This window comes from Sus scrofa, chromosome 9 (genome assembly GCF_054392235.1).
Source record: "Sus scrofa isolate SSC_HxYL_T2T_F1_AM1 chromosome 9, Sscrofa_HxYL_maternal_Yorkshire_Landrace_v2.0, whole genome shotgun sequence".
Taxonomy (NCBI): domain Eukaryota; kingdom Metazoa; phylum Chordata; class Mammalia; order Artiodactyla; family Suidae; genus Sus; species Sus scrofa.
Window position 1 is genome coordinate 136,789,172 of NC_139391.1, and position 18,749 is coordinate 136,807,920.

The 18,749-nt window shown below is 44.0% G+C and overlaps 1 protein-coding gene across 2 annotated transcripts in view; it reads left to right on the plus strand.

Moving 5' to 3' along the window:
- Nucleotides 1–18,749, plus strand: part of KCNH1 (potassium voltage-gated channel subfamily H member 1) — a 380,749-nt gene that overhangs the window by 52,828 nt on the left and 309,172 nt on the right. For both annotated transcript variants that reach the window (XM_084978106.1, XM_021063876.2), the window contains exon 5: nt 6,060–6,178. In XM_084978106.1, the coding sequence (XP_084834232.1) occupies nt 6,060–6,178 (119 nt within the window). The remainder of the gene's footprint in view (nt 1–6,059; nt 6,179–18,749) is intronic.

Below are 18,749 nucleotides of genomic sequence, written 5' to 3' on the forward strand. Positions count from 1 at the left end.
TTAAAGGCTGAAGGAGATTGTAGGTGGGCATTCTTGCTTGAAATGAGACTCCATGATGCTCCGGAGGTTTCCTTATCTCTTGCTTTTCTGTTACTGTGGATAATTGAGAGGAGGCTGTAAGGTGTTTTTCTCTGTCCCGTCTTCTCTTCAGAGCCAGGAACCGTGGGCAGGAGGGTAGAGAAGAGACCGAGCGGGGGGCTCAGAGATTTCTCTCTGCATTGTTCACCAGAGGATGAGTCATCCGTGTTCTCTCTCGTACCTCAGCGGATAATCTCACTTCGAAGGAGCAAATGCATTTTCAAAGATCCATGGATTTACTTCCAAATTCGAGTTAAAGTTGAGCCAAGAGCAGACAAAAAAAGGAATGTAAAACTCCAGAGGAGATTTTTTAAAGGCCAGAGATTGAGAATATTCAGGGCTGAAGGCTCTGACAAGCTGTTCTAACTGCCTGCCTCCGCCGTGGGTGTGTGAGGTGCTCTTGGCAAGAGAGCGAGGGATGGATACAAGGCCCGGCCCCTCCCTCCGTATTAACACGTTATCTCTCTGCCCGTCCGTCGGGTGACTGAAAGCTGAGGATGCAGTGACTGCTGCTTGAAGAAGCCATCCTAGATGTTTTGGTTATTTGTCCCTTGATAGGGAAACGTCTGGGGAGGAAACCTTGGGGAGACCTAGGCAGGGTCCCACGCTGACCTGGGTGTCGGTGGACCTGTGTCCATTGTTTCTGCTAGAGGTTCAGTTGTGGCACCCATGCCCCTGAGAGAATCCGCGACTCCTCAGATTGGGACAAGCCCGGCCGCAGCGCCTCCTCAGGGTGACTCGGGCGTGGTTCCCTGCAGGTTCCCTCTAGTGTCTCTGGACTTTCCCTGGGAGCAGCTGGCCTTCCATCTCATCCCATCTCTTCTGGCCGAGGGAGGACCCTAACGCAGCCTATGGGGGACCCATCCCAGGTGAGGCCAGGAGCCAGGGTGGGCTCGGACACGGGGGACAGCAGGGTCCTTCCTGGGAAGGGTGAAGGACCCAGGAAATCCTTCCTGGCTGCTTGCCGATTGCAAACTGGGCGCCCCTCCTCGAGTCCTTCCTCCCTTCCTGCTCCCCTCCTCTCATTTTTCCCGATCACGTGGTGCTTTTGACCCACACCCCAGCCTCTGCCTACCTTGTGGTGGCATTTATGACAGAACTGGAAGAACCCTGAGCTAAAGGTTTCTTCACTTGCGCTCCGTTCACCGTTGAGCTCCCGGATGGGTTATAGTTGTTGGATGGGCGCAGAAATACCTCCTAAAACTTAGCAGAGTCTGTAAAACGGGCTGCTTATCCTCTGGGAGTTTATGCCCCTTGGAAACCCAGACAGAAGGAGAACCATAGAGAAAAGAGTTCTTCATCCACGTGTATTCAGCATACACACTCCGGGATGTCTTTGGGGTCTCTGGCCTCAGGGAACCAGGAGCCCCTGCTTGGCACCGTCTCCTCGGTGCCAAGGTGAGCAAATACACGCAGTGAAGCCTAGTCAGTGATGGCATGGGAGTCCGCCTGCGGCAGTGGGGTACATGGGCGGGAGCGGGCAGTCGTGCGGGGTTGGGGGCGGGGTGGTATCAGGGAAAGGCTTCCTTCAAGGCCGAGGGTGTTGCAGCTGCTGCCTTCTTGTCCTCGTGGCAAATGATCGTGTGGTTCCCCCCAGGCCAGGTCATCCTGAGCTGAATTCTCACTGGGCTCGTCTCTCCCAGCTGGCCTTTTGGACAAGAGCAAATTCGCATTTTCCAGGAATGTTTTTCCTGACGGCTCTGCAATAAGGGACATTGCTGTCCAAATGGTACATTTCTCTTCCCCCAAACCCATTTGCTTCTCCTCTGTGGTTTTTAAAATTTTTTATTGAGGGATAGTTGATTTACAGGATTGTGTTAGTTTGAGGTGTACAGCAAAAGGATTCCTATACGTGTTCTTTTTCAGGTCGTTTTCCATCAGAGTTTATGACAAGATGGTGAATTTGGTTCCCTGGGCGATACTGTAAATTCCTGTTTTATATGTAGTTAGCGTGTGTCTGTTAATCTCAAATTCCTAATTTATCCTACCTTTCCCTGTTGGTAACCGTAAGTCTGTTTTCGATGTCTGCGAGTGTTTTTCTGTTTTATAAATAAGTTCACTTGCTTTTTTTTTTTTTTTTTTTAGATTCCACACGTAAATGATACCCTGTACCTGTCTTTCTCAGTCTGACTTGCTTTTCTTCTGTGCTTTTAATCTTATTGCGTGGCTGTCACCACAGTCACCCAAACCGGGGACCACAGGCCACCTGCACTGCCTCTTCCCTCTCTCTGTGGCCACTGATTCTACCTCTGCAGCTGTTCTCGAGGCTCCCCTTGTCACCTGGTCTCGGCCCGCATGGTGTCTTGTCTGGATTCTGACGGGTCTTCTCTCCGTCGACCCCCTTCTCTTTTCTTAGCTCCCTATCCACAGTGCCACTCTGCCCGAAAATGCCCTCGCCATACTTAACCTTCCTCACTGAAGTGCTTTCAATCGAAGTTCACGTTTCTGAACTTGCTGTTGGGGTGCTTACACCTGAGTTCTTCTCCATCTGGCCGCGGATGGCCTCCTTCGCGTCATTTCAGGCCTCCCTCTTCCTCCTCCTCTCTCCAGGCCATGCTCCATGCATCTAGCCATTTTGAAGGTCTTACGCTTCGCTGACGTATTACCTTATTTTATGATTTTCTGCTTCCCTAGGTGCTGTTTCTTCCATGTGGAATGTCAGTCTTTTCCTTCCTGAGTTCAGCTAACTCCTACTCACCTTTTAAAGTTTGCTCTAGGAGGTATTCCCGTTACAGCTCAGTGGTTAGTGAATCCGACTAGGAGCCATGAGGTTGCGGGTTCGATCCCTGGCCTTGCTCAGTGGGTTAAGGATCCCGGCGTTGCCTTGAGCTGTGGTGTAGGTCACAGACACCGCTCGGATCCCACGTTGTTGTGGCTGTGGTGTAGACCATCGGCTACAGCTCCGATTCAACCCCTAGCCTGGGAACCTCCATGTGCCTCGGGAGTGGCCCAAGAAAATGGCAAAAAGACAAAAGACAAAAAAAAAAAAAGTTTGCTCTAGGAGTTCCCACTGTGGCACAATGGAATCAGTGGTATCTCAGGGGTGCTGGGACCCAGGTTTGATCCCCGGCCCAGCACAGCGAGTTGGGGGATATGGCGTTGCTGCAGCTCCGGCTTGGGTTGCAGCTGGAGCTTGGATCTGATCTCTGGCCTGGGAGCTCCATATGCCTTGGGGTGGCCAAAAAAGAAATAAATGAAATAAATAATTAAATAAAAGTTTGCTCTAGTGTCACCTCCCCTGGGAAGCTGTCCGTGACTGCCCAGCCTGGACTGGATATGCCTTCTCTGGACAGTCTTGGCCATCGCATCCTGTACTCATCTGCTGTAGAGTTTAGCTTTACTGTATCATGTTTCTAAAAGAATCTCTCAGTCTTCCCCACTAGAGCGCATGCTCTTTGAGACCAGAGTCTGTACCTTATTCATCTTAGTATCTGCAGTACCTAGCACTGTGCTGGTACATAGTAGTCATGTTTAAAATTAATATGTGCTTGAATGAAATTTTTTTTTTTTTGTCTGCACCTGCAGCATGTAGAAATTCCCGGGCCAGGGACTGAACCTGTGCCATAGTTGCAGCAACACCACATCCTTAACCTACTGTGCCACGTGGGAACTTCCTTTTGTGTGTGTGTGTGATTGAATGAAGCTCTTTCATCTGGCTCAGCATGATTCCTATTACAAAGTGTCTCGAGTCCAGAAAGACAATAATGTGGGAGTGGAACTTGGGAAAGAACTTACTGCCTGCCTTTGGAGTAGACTGAGCCTGCCCATCCTGTTCGAGGTGTGATGGAGTATTTCACACTGCTTGTCCCTTTCCCATCCGACACTCACTCACCCTCCTGTGCCCTCCACTCAGCCCGCCGAGGGCCGGCTCCTTCAAGAGCCTCATTCTTGAAAAGAGAATCAGGACGAGAGTGAGGGGCTCGCCAGAGCCTGGGGGAAAATGCCTGAGGTCCAGGGGTCTTTCTTTTTCTTTCTTTCTTTCTTTTCTTTTTTGTTCTATGTCATCTGATGGCCCTGGGCCATGCCAGGCAGGATGAGGGATGTCTGCCCTGCCGCCTCCCTCTTATTGGTGCCAGGTGCCAGGTCGTGGTGGTGGTGATGGTGGCAGGTGTGAGTAGCATGGGGTGGGGGTGGGTTGCAGAGCCCTTGCTGATGTTTCCGTGTACAGCTGTTTTCTCCCTGATTGAAAAATGTACTTTCTGCTCCTCATGAAAAGCTTTGCAGAATTCAGTTCCAGTTTTGTTTTGGGCTGAAGGAGAGCCTGACTCTGAAAAAGACTTAAAAAAAATCCTAGTCCATTGTTCACTCAAGCAAATTCTGGCAAGCACTTTCATAAATGGCCCATTTGAGGAAGATGTCAAAGACCCCTGGAGAGCCTGGGCTGTCCCCTCCTGTCACTATCAGTGGGACCCCCACAGCCCAACCACTGTGGACCTCTTTTCAAGCTGACTCCAGCAAGTCCCATTTTTCTGCTTAATGGCATCAGAATGGATGAAAATACCACTATCTTTTATTAAAGCCCAGAACTTCTGGAATGAGAGAAGAAGGAGCCAATTTTCTATTCTTGCTATGTTGACAAAAATTTATACAGATCATGATTCTTAAAAGTTGTGCAAAAAAAAAAAAAAAAAGGGCCATTCATCTGCTTGACTCCACTGTCCTCTGGATTCCCAGTCTGTCTTGGAAAGGTGCTCCAGGGTAAAATTTGGTAATTGAGATTTCTGATGCAAGGCGCTGACTACTAAACTCTAAAGGACAAAAAATAAAATTGCTTAGTCTTGCTTTTAGCTGTCATGTAAAGATAGTTGCCTGCCCTATTTGCTGTCTACCCCCCATCCAGGTCTTTCGTCCCCCCTAGCCCCAAGCTCGGTTTTGGGAACCCTTGCAGACTTCATGAGGGGTCTCATGAAGCAATGGCCATGGTCAAACCTTCATGCATATGCCATGTTGGATATTGGAATGGACAGTTGTTTTCGGGGACCTCTAAATTCTTAAATTCTACACCTTAAATTCTTAAACTCAAATTCTTAGTAAAGATCACTCGTACATGTTAGATTTTGGAGTGTAGAGTGGTCTGGATTCGAAAAAGACCTTGTCCAGAGAGCCAAGGAGGCCTCACGACAGCCTTTGTTTTAACCCATTACTCAGAGCCCACTAGACTTAGCCACTTGGTTTTACCAGGAAAAGGTGCCCTGCATTTAAGGCAGGTAGAGTATTTTATTTTCACTTTACAGATGAGATAATTAAGGCACGGAAAGCTTAAAAAGCTTGTGGATGATCGCCAGCAAGCTGGGGGCAGAGATGAGACTCGTATCCTGATTTCTTTACTCCAAGTTTAGTACTTGACTCTTTTTGTTTCTAGTTTTAAGGGGACCTCTCTGCCCCCACCTGTCCTTTCCCCATCCCGTAGCAGACTAAAATCCACCAGTATGTTTTCTGCATCTACCCAGGGATTAAGTTCCTGTCCTTGTGCCCTGACTTTGGAGAATGTGATGCATGGACTGGCCATGTGACTAGCTTGTCTAGTCATTTTAAATCCAGAGCCAGCTTGGTCTCTGCTGGATCTGAGGACATGGGGCTTGGGAATAGCCTATGCCACAAAATCAGAGAAACATCTTCATTGCCTAGTATTACCTGGCAGAAAAGGCTTGGGTCAGAGGGTTTTGGGTTCTAGACTTTTTAGCTGCCAAGGCACTTACGTAAAACAGTGCTAAGACCTGCCCTCCCGACGTTACCAAGCTCCGATTAGGATAGGGTGAAAGGGCAAGGGGAAAGTACATCCCTGTGCAGATTTGAGCGTGTCAAGGTGCACTTCTGAGCAGCGAGTCCTGATTTTGAGGATGGCCGAGGGACTCATGGATGCGGAGGAGGAGGACGGGGCGGGGGGGGTTCTGCCTCTGACAGGGCGATGTGTGGGGTAGGTGTCTGTGCACCTCTGGGACCTGGTTGGACTTGTCTCTTCTGTCTTCCACCTGCTCCAGGCTGGGGGAAGTTTGCTCGGCTGACCAGAGCACTGACAAGCAGCAGAGGGGTCCTGCAGCAGCTGGCTCCCAGCGTGCAGAAAGGCGAGAACGTCCACAAGCACTCCCGTCTGGCAGAGGTGAGGGCAAGGGCTTAGCTCAGCTGAAGCCTCGCTTCCCTTGGGCCCGTGGGCTGAGAAAATGGTACAAGGTGAGTGTGCTGGCTTGGGAGGGACCTTCAGGACCCCAGACTCTTATCCTGGCTGAGCTGCACACCACCATGTGTGACTTCGGGTCAGACTCTTAGCTCTTGTCAGCTATGTACTTTCCATATGTAAAAGGGACGGCAAGCAGCTCTTAAAGATGTCAGTTGATTTTTTTTTGAAGGAGGAGAGGAGCTGGAAGTGCCTGTATACATGTAGGATGTTTTACTTATAAACCATCAATAATTTTGTTATTTGAGCAATATGTACCAGTATAGGAAAAGATAAGGAAACAGAAAGACGAAAATAAAAATCACCTAGAATCCCACTAACCAGGTAACACTGTTATAGTTAAGTTAATGCCATAACTTTTCTTTGCGTGTAAGAAACATTCTATTTCCTGAAGCCTAAGAAACACATATTTCACATGTCAATGAAGTCAAGGCGTAGCTAAGAACCAATGTGTACATTTAAGTTGGTTGTATTGCCTTTTCTGCATTTTACATAATTGTGAACCTCTTTCCAGGTTAATAAATATACTTACAATTACTGTTGTTTTGATAACCTTTGTAGTAAGGAAAAATCGTGGCAGTGGTATTCCTGCTTTTTCTGGGACTAATGAGAGGCTGGGAAGCCTGGACAAGGTGTTTGACCAGACTTAGTTATTATTATCTGTCTCTGGTGGTTCTGCATCTAAATTGCTATTATCTCCCTTTGGTGATACTTGTTTTTTATTTTTCCAACGAGGCCAGGGTGGGACCAGTTGAGAGCACACACTTTCCACGTACCAAATTACATCTTATTCCAAGATGACAGCTTTAGCTGTCCCCCTGCCTGGTGGTGGCCAGTCCGTTCTCCATCCACACCCCGATGACAGGGCACTTTGTGACCTGCCTCCTGGCTCCTATATCCCTAAGGGAGAAACCGCCAATGTGATGCAGCTGGCAGTGGGTGCTCTGCATAGGGGCACCAAATGTCGAATGAGTTAACCACAGATCTCCCCGAGGCAGTCCAGAGCCTCTGCCAGCAGTGGGAATGGGAGCATTCATTGTATCATGTGAGAGGAGAGACACTTGGATGATGGCAGCATCGTTTCTGTGATGATAGATGAGCTCATCTAATGAGAGAAAGAACAATAAAGAGACCTTTCAGCCCACCGTCTGCACTTTTCCCTGTCCCTACTGCTTCTTTTGGTTAATCAAGTTCCTTCCTCTTCTGCTGCTCTCCACCTTGCTCACTCTTATCCAGCCGCATTCCATGCTGTTCCCCTCACACATTAGGCTTAATCTTCCCAAGCACGTGTGTGGGGCAACTTCTTCACCAATGGCAAGTCTTTGTTCAAGTGTCATTTTCTCTATGTGGCTGCCTGTATCAGTCAGGGTTCCATCAGAGAAATAGGACCAGTAGACTATTTATATATGAAGAGATATATAAGGATTGTAGGAACTGGTTTATGTGATTGTGGAGGCTAACTTGGCAAGTCCAGAATTTGTAGGGCAGCTGGGCCAACTAGAAACTCTTGGGAGGAGCTGATGCTGACGTCCACCGATGGAATTTCTTCTTTCTCAGGGAAACCTCAGTTCTGCTCTTAAGGCCTTTTCAGCTGTAGGATGAGGACCTTCCAGATCACAGAGTATAATCTCCTTTCCTGAAAGTCAGCTGATCATAGACGTGAATCACATCTACAAAATACCTTCGCAGGAACACTTAGTGTTTGACTGAACAGCTGGGCGCCCCAGCCTCGCCAAGGTGACACATGAAACTGACCCTTATCAATTTGGCTCTCGTATCCCCTTCCTTAAACCATACCTAATCTCCTACTTCCACCTAACACAAAGTTACCCAGCATATGTAACCACATCCACGTGCCATCCCTGGCCCCAGAAGAGGGTACAAAGTCCTTGGGTGATGTTCCCTCTTGCCATCTTGTAACTTCAACAGTGTGATGTAAACTTAACTCTTATCAGCACATCTTCTGTCAGCTGATGTGAAAGTATTTGCAACACAGACATTCATAACAAAATAAAGATTACTCATAACTCTTCCTCCTCTCCTTAACCTGCTCTATGCTATTTTCCACTGAACACCTTCCAATATACTGTATAGTTTACTTATTTATTGTGTTTCTTGTTCACTGATACATCCCAAGCATTTAAAACTGTGTCTGGCACATGGTAGATACTCATCACTAGGAAGTGGTTTTTCTTAATTGATCAAATGGTTGAAAGAAAGGAAATGATGCTAGTGTTTTTGTCCTCCTGTCTCATATTGATTAGCAATAGGAGGCAAACGTCTAGTCCTATCCCAAGGGCTAGTAAATTTTAATTAGCTTGGCTGGAGGCTTATGGATTTTATTGATCTTTTCAAAGAACCAACTTTTGGTTTTGCGGATTTTCTCTAATGGTTTCCTGTTTTCAATTTCATTGATTTCTGCTCTCATTTTTATTTTTCTCTTCTGTTTGGTTTGGATTGAATTTATTCCTTTTTCTAGCTTCCTAAGGTGGAAACTTAGTTTATTGATTTTTGACCTCTCTTCTTTACTAAGATATGCATTCAATCTTGTAAATTTCCCTCTAAGCATTGCTTTCACTGCATCCCACAGATTTTGATAAGTTGTGATTTCAGTTTTATTTTGTTCAGAATATTTAAAACTTTCTCTTGAGATTTCCTCTTTGATCCCATGTGTTATTTAGAGGTGTGCTATTTAATCTCTAAGTTTTTTGGGGTTTTACAATTGTCTTTCTATTACTGATTTCTGGTTTAATTCCATTGTGATCTAAGACATTGTATGATTTCTGTTCTTTTAAATTTATTAAGGTGTGTTTTATGGTCCAGAATGTGGTCTATCTTGGTGAATGTTCCGTAGGAGCTTGATAAGAATGTATATTCCGCTACTGTTGGATAAAGTAGTCTACAGGTGTCCACTGCATCCAGTTGATTGATAGTGTTGTTGAGTTCAACAGTATCTTTACTGATTTTTTTTTTTTGCCAGCCGGATCTGTCCATTTCTGATAGAGGTCTGTTGAAGCCTTCAACTACAATAGTGAATCCATCTATTTCTCCTTGTATGTCGTTCTATCAGTTTTTGCCTCATATATTTTGATGCTCTGTTGTTTGGTGCATATGCATTGTTAGGTCTTCTTGAAAAATTGACCCCTTATAATTATGTAATGCCATTCTTTATCCCTGATAACTTTTCTTTCTCTGAAGTCTGGTCTGTTAGGAATGAATATAGCACTTTCTACTTTCTTTTAATTAGCAGTAGTATGATAAATCTATCTTCATCTCTTTATTTTATTCTATACGGGTCTTTATATTTAAAGTAGATTTCATCGTGTAAAATTGAGTCTTTTTTTTTTTTCTTTTTCAGCCACACTTGTAGCATATGGAAGTTCCCAGGCCAGGGATCAAATCCAAGCTGCAGCTGCAACCTGTGCCACAGCTGTGGCAACCCTGGCTCCTTAACCCACTGTGCCACAGTGGGAGCTCATGGGTCTTGGTTCTTGATCCGCTTTGACAATCTCTGTCTTAATTGGCCTATTTAGACCATTGACATTTAAAGTGATTGTTAATGTAGTTGGATTGTTATCTGCCATGTTTTTGCTGATTTTTATTTGTTGCCTTTGTTCAGTGTTTCTATTTTGTCTTCCACTCTTTTACTGCTTTTTGTGGTTTTATTTGTTTATTTATTTTTGTCTTTTCAGGACTGCACCCATGGCATATGGAAGGTCCCAGGCCAAGGGTTGCACTGGAGCTGGAGCTGTCTGCTTACAGCATAGCTCACAGCAAAACCAGATCCTTTAGCCCCCTGGGGGAGGCCAGGGACCAAACCTGAGTCCTCATGGATGCTAGTTGGGTTTGTTACCACTGAACCACAATGGGAACTCCTGCCTTTTGTGGTTTTAACTGAGCATTTTATATGATTCTATTTTTTCTCTTTCCTTAGCATATAAATTGTATTTTTTTTTAAGTGGTTGCCCAGGAGTTTGCAGTATACATTTTCAAGCAATCCAAGTCTACTTGCAAATCCAGTCATCCCTTGGTATCCACAGGGGATTTGTTTTAGGACCCCTCACAGGTACCAAAATCTACCTACAGATGCTTAGGTCTTTTACATAAAAGGGTTTGGTGTTTGCATATAACCTATGCGCATCCTCTCATGTACTTTTAAATCATCTCTAGATTACTTACAATTGCTCATACAATGTAAATTCTATGTAAATAGTTGTAAATACAATGCAAATGCTATGTAAATAGTTGCAGGTGTGCAACAAGTTCAAGTTTCACTTTTTGGCATTTTCTGCAGTTTTTTTTCTGAATATTTTTGATCTGCAGTTGGGTGAGTCTGCACATGCAGAACTCATGCATTTGGAGGGCCAACTGTAATACTGCACTGCTTCATGGGCAGTGCCAGTACCTTGTAATAAAATGCTCCTGGGTCCTCCGTCCTGTCCCTTGTATTATTGCTGTGATTCATTTCACTTGTTCGTAAGCAATCATAAGCTTATGTGTATACATAATCAAGTACATTATTGCTGTTATTTTGAACAAACTATTATCTGTTAGACCAATTAAGAATAAGAAAAATAAAAGTTTTTGTTTTATCTTCACTGATTCCTTCTCCTCTTTTCACTAAGTTGATCCAGGTTTCTGACCGATCTCATTTTCCTTTTCTCTGAAGAGCTTATTCATGCATTTCTTGCCAGGCATTTCTGCTGGCAGCAGATTCTCTCAGTTTTTACCCGAGAAAGTCTATTTCTCCTTTACTTTTGAAAGATGATTTTGTAGGGTACAGGATTCAAGGTTAGTATCTTTTCTCAACATGTCTTTGTGTGTACATGTCTTTTTAAGGCTGCACCCATGGCATATGGAAGTTACTAGGCTCGTGATTGAATTGGAGCTGCAGCTGACAGCAGTGTGGGATCCAAGTTGTGTCTGTGACCTATCCCACAGTTCACAACAACGCCAGATACTTAGCCCACCGAGTGAGGCCAGGGATTGAACCTGCCTCCTCATGGATACTCGCCGGGTTCTTAACCTGCTGAGCCACAATGGGAACTCCTCTCTCAACACTTTAAATATTTCACTCTACTCTTTTCTTGCTTGTGTGGTTTCTAAGGAGAATTAGGATATTATGCTTATCTTTGCTCCCAATAAGTTAGGTTTTTTTCCCCCTTTTGCTTTTTTTCAGCATTTTTTCTTTTGCTTTTCTGCAGTTCGAATATGCCATGCCTAAGTAGTTTATGGTTTTTTGTTTGTTCGTTTGTTTGTTTTTAACTTACCCTGTTTAGTGTTCTTTGCGTTTCCTATGTCTGTGGTTTGGTGTCTGACATGAATTTAGGGAAATTAGAAGACATTATTGCTTCAAATATTTTTCTTTCTTTCTTCTTCTTGGTATTACCATTTCACCTATGTTGCATCTTTTGTAGTTGCCCCGCAATTCTTGGATATTCTGTTTTATTTTTTTGTTATTATTGCTGTTTTTGTGTTTCATTCCATTTTCTCTTCTTTTCCAGCTTTGGATGTTTCGAGTAATGTCCTCAATCACAGAAATTCTTTCCTCCGCTGTGTCCTGCCCACTAAGGAGACCATCAAAGTCATTCTTCTTTCTGATACAGCATTTTTGATCTCTAGCATTCATTTTTAGAACTTTCTTAGAACTTCCATCTCTCTGCTTATATTGTCTATCTGTTCTTGCATGCCGTCTTTTTAAATCCATTAGAGCCTTTGGCATATGAATCATGGTTGTTTTAAGTTTCCTCTCTGATAATTTTAATCTCTTTGCCTTATCTAGGTCTGGTTCTGATGCTTGCTTTTTAAGCATGCCTTGCAACTTTTTGTTGAAAGCTGGACATGACTTAGCAGGTAAAATGAACCCTTAGTGTGATGTAAGGTGTAGGTGGAAAGGAATCATTCTATAGTCCCATGAGTAGGTTTCAGTATTTCAGTGAGCCGGTGCTCCTGGGCTGTGAATTTCACAAGTGCTTCTCAGCTCTTTCCCCATTGAGACCAGACAAGATGGACGAATAGCCTGGAGTGGTGTATTTCTCTTTCCCTACATGGAAGGTAGAGCCAGCTGGAGTTGGGTCTTTTTCTTCCTCCAGATGAGTTAGGCTCTCCTGAAATCCAGTAGGTTAGGCTCTAGTTAACTAGTTTCTTCTGAGGGCAGGCCTTTTTAAGAACAGAATGCTCTGGTGTATTTAAATATGGTTGCTTTCTATGCTGCAAATGTGCCCCCCCCCCACCCCCGCCAAAAAAAAGCTTTCCTCCTACTTCCAGAAGCACAGGGGGATTTTCTCTGATTTTCACTGTGAGAGCCTGGTAGAGCTCCTGGAGGTAAAACTCACACATGTGTGACTGGGTCCCCATGGCGTTTTTAACTTTCAGCCTTGTCCATGCTGAGCCCCCAGCAATTTTCTACTTACAGTTTAGGTTTTCCTATCTGGTGCTGGTTCTCGTGGAGGTTTCTTCTGAAGGGTTGTAATTCTCTGTGTTCATTTGTCTATCTCTCCAGTTTTTGGTGCAGCAGTTTGCCCTCTGACCTCACCTCTCTTATGGAACTAAGAAGAGTTGTTGACCTTTCAGTTGTTATAACTTTTCACTTCTTAGGATGGAATGAAAGTTTCCAAGCTTTTTACAACCAGGACCAGAAACTGGAAGCTGGCTAGTAAGTTTTAAAGAGAAAAAAATCTGTTCCCTTACAACTGATCTTCTGCTCAGTTTTCTCATTGGTAAGTGCTGTTGGCCAAATGGAGATTAAGAATATGGATGCCTCATTGAAACTTCTCCCACCTCCAGGAAAAAAAAGTTGATGCAAAGCCCAAGTGGCTGGGAATAGCAGCTTTGCCTTCGAATGTCTTGCACATGTGATTTTCAAGGCCAACTTATCTCCCTGTTTGAGCTCAAACAATTTGGCTTTCACCCTCATGCTCGTTCCTTCTGGACTGATTCTAGAAAAGAAGAAGCACTTACTGCATGCCAGGATCTGTGACTCTCGTCTTCTCCTTTAATCTCCTGATCATCTTGGAGCAGTTTTACAGAAGGGGGAACCTGGGGCATAGGAAAGTTCATTAACTTGTTTGCAGTTCACTTGGCGGTTCACTCTGGATTGAGAACCAGGTTTATGTGACTCTAAACCCAACCTGGTTCCCATTTGGGGCATTTCCTTCTGGACATTGTCTCTTCTTCCCAGCCCTCTGGTGCCGCTGTAACTGGGGTTACCAGACCTGATAGGGGACTCTGCTCTCCCTCATCTCAGGATGAGAAACCAAGTCCACCTCATCGGGCTGGTCTCCAGCACCCAGATCCTCTTTCCTCAGTCTAGTGTGAGCACTTGTTCTCTAGAAGGGCCAGTTTTCAGATCAGGCTGGAGGACCCTTGTCACAGGTTGAATTCTCTGGGATGCAGGTGTTGAGTAACATCTGGGAAAGAAAAGGGGGAGGAAGAAGCATAGGGCAGGGAAGTATCAGACACAGTGCAGACCCCTAGAGGCTCTGCCAGTCCTCCAGGGAGCCTGTGGCAGAGACGGCCAGGTAGACGAGCTGTGCCCAGGGCAGGGAGTGTCAGGCCCCTCAAGCACCTTCCTGCTCAGTCATTGGCAGGTGCCTCTCGGGAAAGCTCAGGTTTCTGGCTCTTAGGAATCTAACAGAAGGCTGTCAGCTAACTGCACACCCCACAGCTGGGCAGAGAATCCTTTCTTTTGTCTTTTTTTTTGAGGGTGGTGTGCACTCGTGGCATAGGGAAATTGCCAGACGAGGGGCCAAATCAGAGCTGTAGCTGCTGGGCTATGCCACAGCCACAGCAAGGTGGGATCCGAACCATGTCTGCAACCTACACCACAGCTCAGGGCAATGCCACATCCTTAATCCACTGAGCAAGGGCAGAGATTGAACCCTCATCTTCATGGATACTAGTCAGATTCATTACTACTGAGCCAAGATGGGAACTCCAGAGAATCTTTCCTTGAAGCAGGATCTGAGTCTGCCACCACTTTGCCACTCTCTTTCAGTCTTTTAAAGTCACGGTCTGTGTATGACATAACATTCTTCCTGCTCAGCAGAATTCACTCTGGGGTCTTCCTGCAGGAATGACTGTGCTGGGCTTTGATCTGGCAAGAACCATTCTCTGCTGCCAGCCTCTCTCTTCATGGAACAGCTGGGAGGAATACATGGAAGGGAAACCATTTTTCTGTCACATCTTCTCACTCTTCCCTATGAGGGACTCTGGTCAAGATAGAATCTGAGATGTGCTGTTGTGATGGCTGGAGCACAGGTCCCCCCATTCAACCACATCGCAGGGAGTGAGTGGTACCCAGTTCATAGCTCATGATGCTCACCATCTCATTGTAGGAGATCAGGCAAATGCCATATGTGCTGCTGTTTTTCATATAGGTGACAAGTGGGCTGAAACTGCACTGAACATTAACAACCACTTGACAACTTACCATGTGATCTTGGGCAAGCCATTTCACCTCTAAGGTTCTTCCTCCTCTCTTCAGATGGCAGAAGTGAGTTCAGAGAGAGAGAGAGAACACTATATATATATATATATAGAGAGAGAGAGAGAGAGAGAACACTATATATATATAGAGAGAGAGAACACTATAAATATATATATAGAGAGAACACTATATATATATATATATAGAGAGAGAGAGAGAGAACACTATATATATATAGAGAGAGAGAACACTATATATATATAGAGAGAGCACTATATATATATAGAGAGAGAGAGAGAACACTATATATATATAGAGAGAGCACTATATATATATAGAGAGAGAGAGAACACTATAAATATAGAGAGAGAGAACACTATATATATATATATAGAGAGAGAGAGAACACTATATATATATATAGAGAGAGAACACTATATATATAGAGAGAGAGCACTATATATATATATATAGAGAGAGAGAACACTATATATATATAGAGAGAGCACTATATATATATATAGAGAGAGAACACTATAAATATATATAGAGAGAACACTATATATATATATATAGAGAGAGAGAGAACACTATATATATATAGAGCGAGCACTATATATATATATAGAGAGAGAGAACACTATAAATATATATATAGAGAGAACACTATATATATATATATAGAGAGAGAAAACACTATATATATAGAGAGAGAAAACACTATAAATATATATATATATATATATAGAGAACACTATATATATATAGAGAGAACACTGTATATATATATATAGAGAGAGAGAGAGCACTATATATTTATATATATGTATATATAGAGAGAGAACACTATGTATATATATAGTAAATGCTCAACAATGTTAGTTTACTGTTATATTTTGATTTTTGATTCTTCGTATTCCTTTAAAAATTTTTCTCAAGAGAAGAAAATCTTGCATTTGCAGGAACATAGATAGACCATTATGCTGAATGAAATATGTCAGAGAAAGACAAATACCATATGATCTCATTGTTATATTGACTCTAAAACAGCAAAATAAAACAACCCCCCTGATTTCATAGATAACAGAGAACAGGTTGATGGGTGCCGGAGGCAGGAGATGGGTGTGGGTGAAATTGGTGAAAGTGATGGAAAGGTATCAACGACCAGTTATAAAGTGAGTAAGGTCTAGTGATGTAACATAAAGCATGGTGCTTATAGCTGGTAATACTGTACTGTATATTCAAAAGGTGCCGAGAGAGTAGTTCAAAGTTTTATTACAAGAAAAAAATTGTAACTACACGCAGTGATGGATGTTAACTAGACTTACTGGGGAGATCATTTTGCAGCATATACAGATCATGAATCATTATCTTCTACACCTGAAACTAACAGAATGTTACATGTCAATCATAGCTCAATAAGAAAATTATCTCAATTTGCAGAAATAAAACAGGTGCTTTGTTGGATTTTAAAACACAGAGGGATAGAAAATAAAATATTAAATGTCCTCTGTTTCTTGGCAGTAACCCTTTTAAGATAGTGTATGTATTTTATTACAGGTGTTCATATATATTTATATTGGTATTTCTTCTTTTGTTGTTGTTGTTCTTTTCTGTCTTTTTTTTTAAGGGCCGCACCCACGGCATATGGAGGTTTCTAGGCTAGGGGCCCAATCGGAGCTGCAGCTGCCGGCCTACACCACAGCCACAGCAAGGCGGGATCCGAGCCGCATCTGTGACCTGCACCACAGCTCACGGCAACGCCAGATCCCGAACCCACTGAGCAAGGCCAGGGATCGAACCCACAACCTCATGGTTCCTAGTTGGATTCGTTTCCACTGCGCCACGATGGGAACTCCAGGTATTTCTTTTTTTAACAAAAATGTGGTGATACTATATATATTATTATTTTCATAAGAGCACATATCCCTTTCATTATTTTCAGGTTGCTTTGTATTCATTGCATGACTATATCTAAACCTATTTAGCTGTCTCTCTGTCGATACATAATTAGATTGTTAACAATCTTTGGTTATTACAGATAATGCTTCAGTGAACCTCCTTGTATGGATATTTTTGGTTTTAATTTAGAAAACCTTGAAAACATTCAGAGTAGTAGAGAGTAATTCAACAAGCATTTATTTGTTATACTGTTTATATACTATGTGCTTACAATTTCTCACTTCGAATTCTTTTTTAAAAATTAAAATATTGCAGATAAAGTTGAAAACTTAGTCACTACCCTAAAGTTGTGTATCTCCTTGCTATTGATGTCTTGATATTTTTATTACTTATATATTTATCTGCAAGACACATATAATATGATTGTGTGGTTTTAAAAAATACATCATACTGGGGTATTTCATGACTTGTGTTTTACACCCAACAGTGAATTTTTTTTTCTTTTTCTTTTTTTTTTTTTTTTCTTTTTGGCATTTCTTGGGCTGCTCCCACGGCATATGGAGGTTCCCAGGCTAGGAGTCAAATTGGAGCTGCAGCCACCAGCCTACACCAGAGCCACAGCAACGCGGGATCTGAGCCGCGTCTGCAACCTACAGCACAGCTCACGGCAACGCCGGATCCTTAACCCACTGAGGGAGGCCAGGGATGGAACCCACAACCTCATGGTTACTAATCAGATGCATTTCTGCTGCGCTACAATGGGAACTTCCCAGTTTCCTTTTTATGTCTGAGATGTGGGCAGGGATTTCCTGTACCATCTCTCTCAGTCAGGGCAGCCCTTTGCCACCCCAGCAAGCGCATGTGGTTTCCTCCCTGTCCCCTCCTGGGTGTACCTGGTCCTCATAACCCTGCTTCTGAAATCTCCTGGGATGTTTGGTTTCAGCTCCTAGTGGCGGCTTTGGTTTTGCTTTCCTGCTGTGGTTCTGGCACCTGAGACTTTGAACTTTAGTATTTCTTTTTAAATGTTCCTTTTCATTTGTAAACAGCATCTCCATGTGCTTGGTATACACGGATGGCTTGCCAGAGTTACTTAGCTCCCTGTATTGCTTGAACTCAAGGTTTCCTGCTCCACATTTTTTTTTTTGAGTGTTGACTTCATCCAACTGTTCAGAGTTGGGGAAAAGTGACAACATGCCGTGGCATCTCCCACCCACGTGGTAGTCTATTGCTTTGCACAGGAAAGTAACTTTGGCAACAGGAATTTCTGCCACAAGTTCCTGGGTTTTGAGCTCATTTTGCCTCTCATAAAGTGGTTTTTTTTTTGGCTGTGCCTGAAGCATACTAAAGTTCCTGGACCATGGATGGAACTTCTCCACAGCAGTGACAATGCTGGATACTTAACCGCTAAGGCACCGCAAAACTCATCTCATAAAACATCCTTTTAGGAGTTCCCGTCGTGGCGCAGTGGTTAACGAATCCGACTAGGAACCATGAGGTTGTGGGTTCGATCCCTGGCCTTGCTCCGTGGGTTAACAATCTGGTGTTGCCGTGAGCTGTGGTGTAGGTTGCAGATGCGGCTTGGATCCCGCGTTGCTGTGGCTCTGGCGTAGGCTGGTGGCTACAGCTCCGATTGGACTCCTAGCCTGGGAACCTCTATATGCCACAGGTGAGGCCCTAGAAAAGACAAAAAGGCCCAAAAAAACCCCCCAAAACCGTCCTTTTAAGTACTCAGAACTATCTCAATATGGGGTAGGCTGTGCCTGAGTAGCAAGTTTGTCATTTTCAGAAGTGTTTGGATGTCCCCTGGATGGCACCTACACAGTGAACTTGGAAGTGTGGCTGGACCCGTGGTCTTCCTGGTGCCACCGAAAGCCAGCTTGTGCTTGGTGGCTCATGGCACGCGGGGCCATGGGGTTTCTTCCAGTTAGCGCGCTCTTGTCTGGGGGTTGCATTCTCGCCCCGGGGGCTTCTTTGCTTTTTTCTCGGAGGGCTGTTTTGTGTATGTATTTATTATATTTTAATACATTTTGTTTACTTAAGGCAGACAGGGGAGACGCGAATGTTCAGTGATGCCAGGAATCAACTCTACACGTAATTTGGTTAAAAAAAAGGGGGGGGTTGTAAATGAACTGCTGAAATGAGGTTTATGGATTTTTTTGCAGGGTT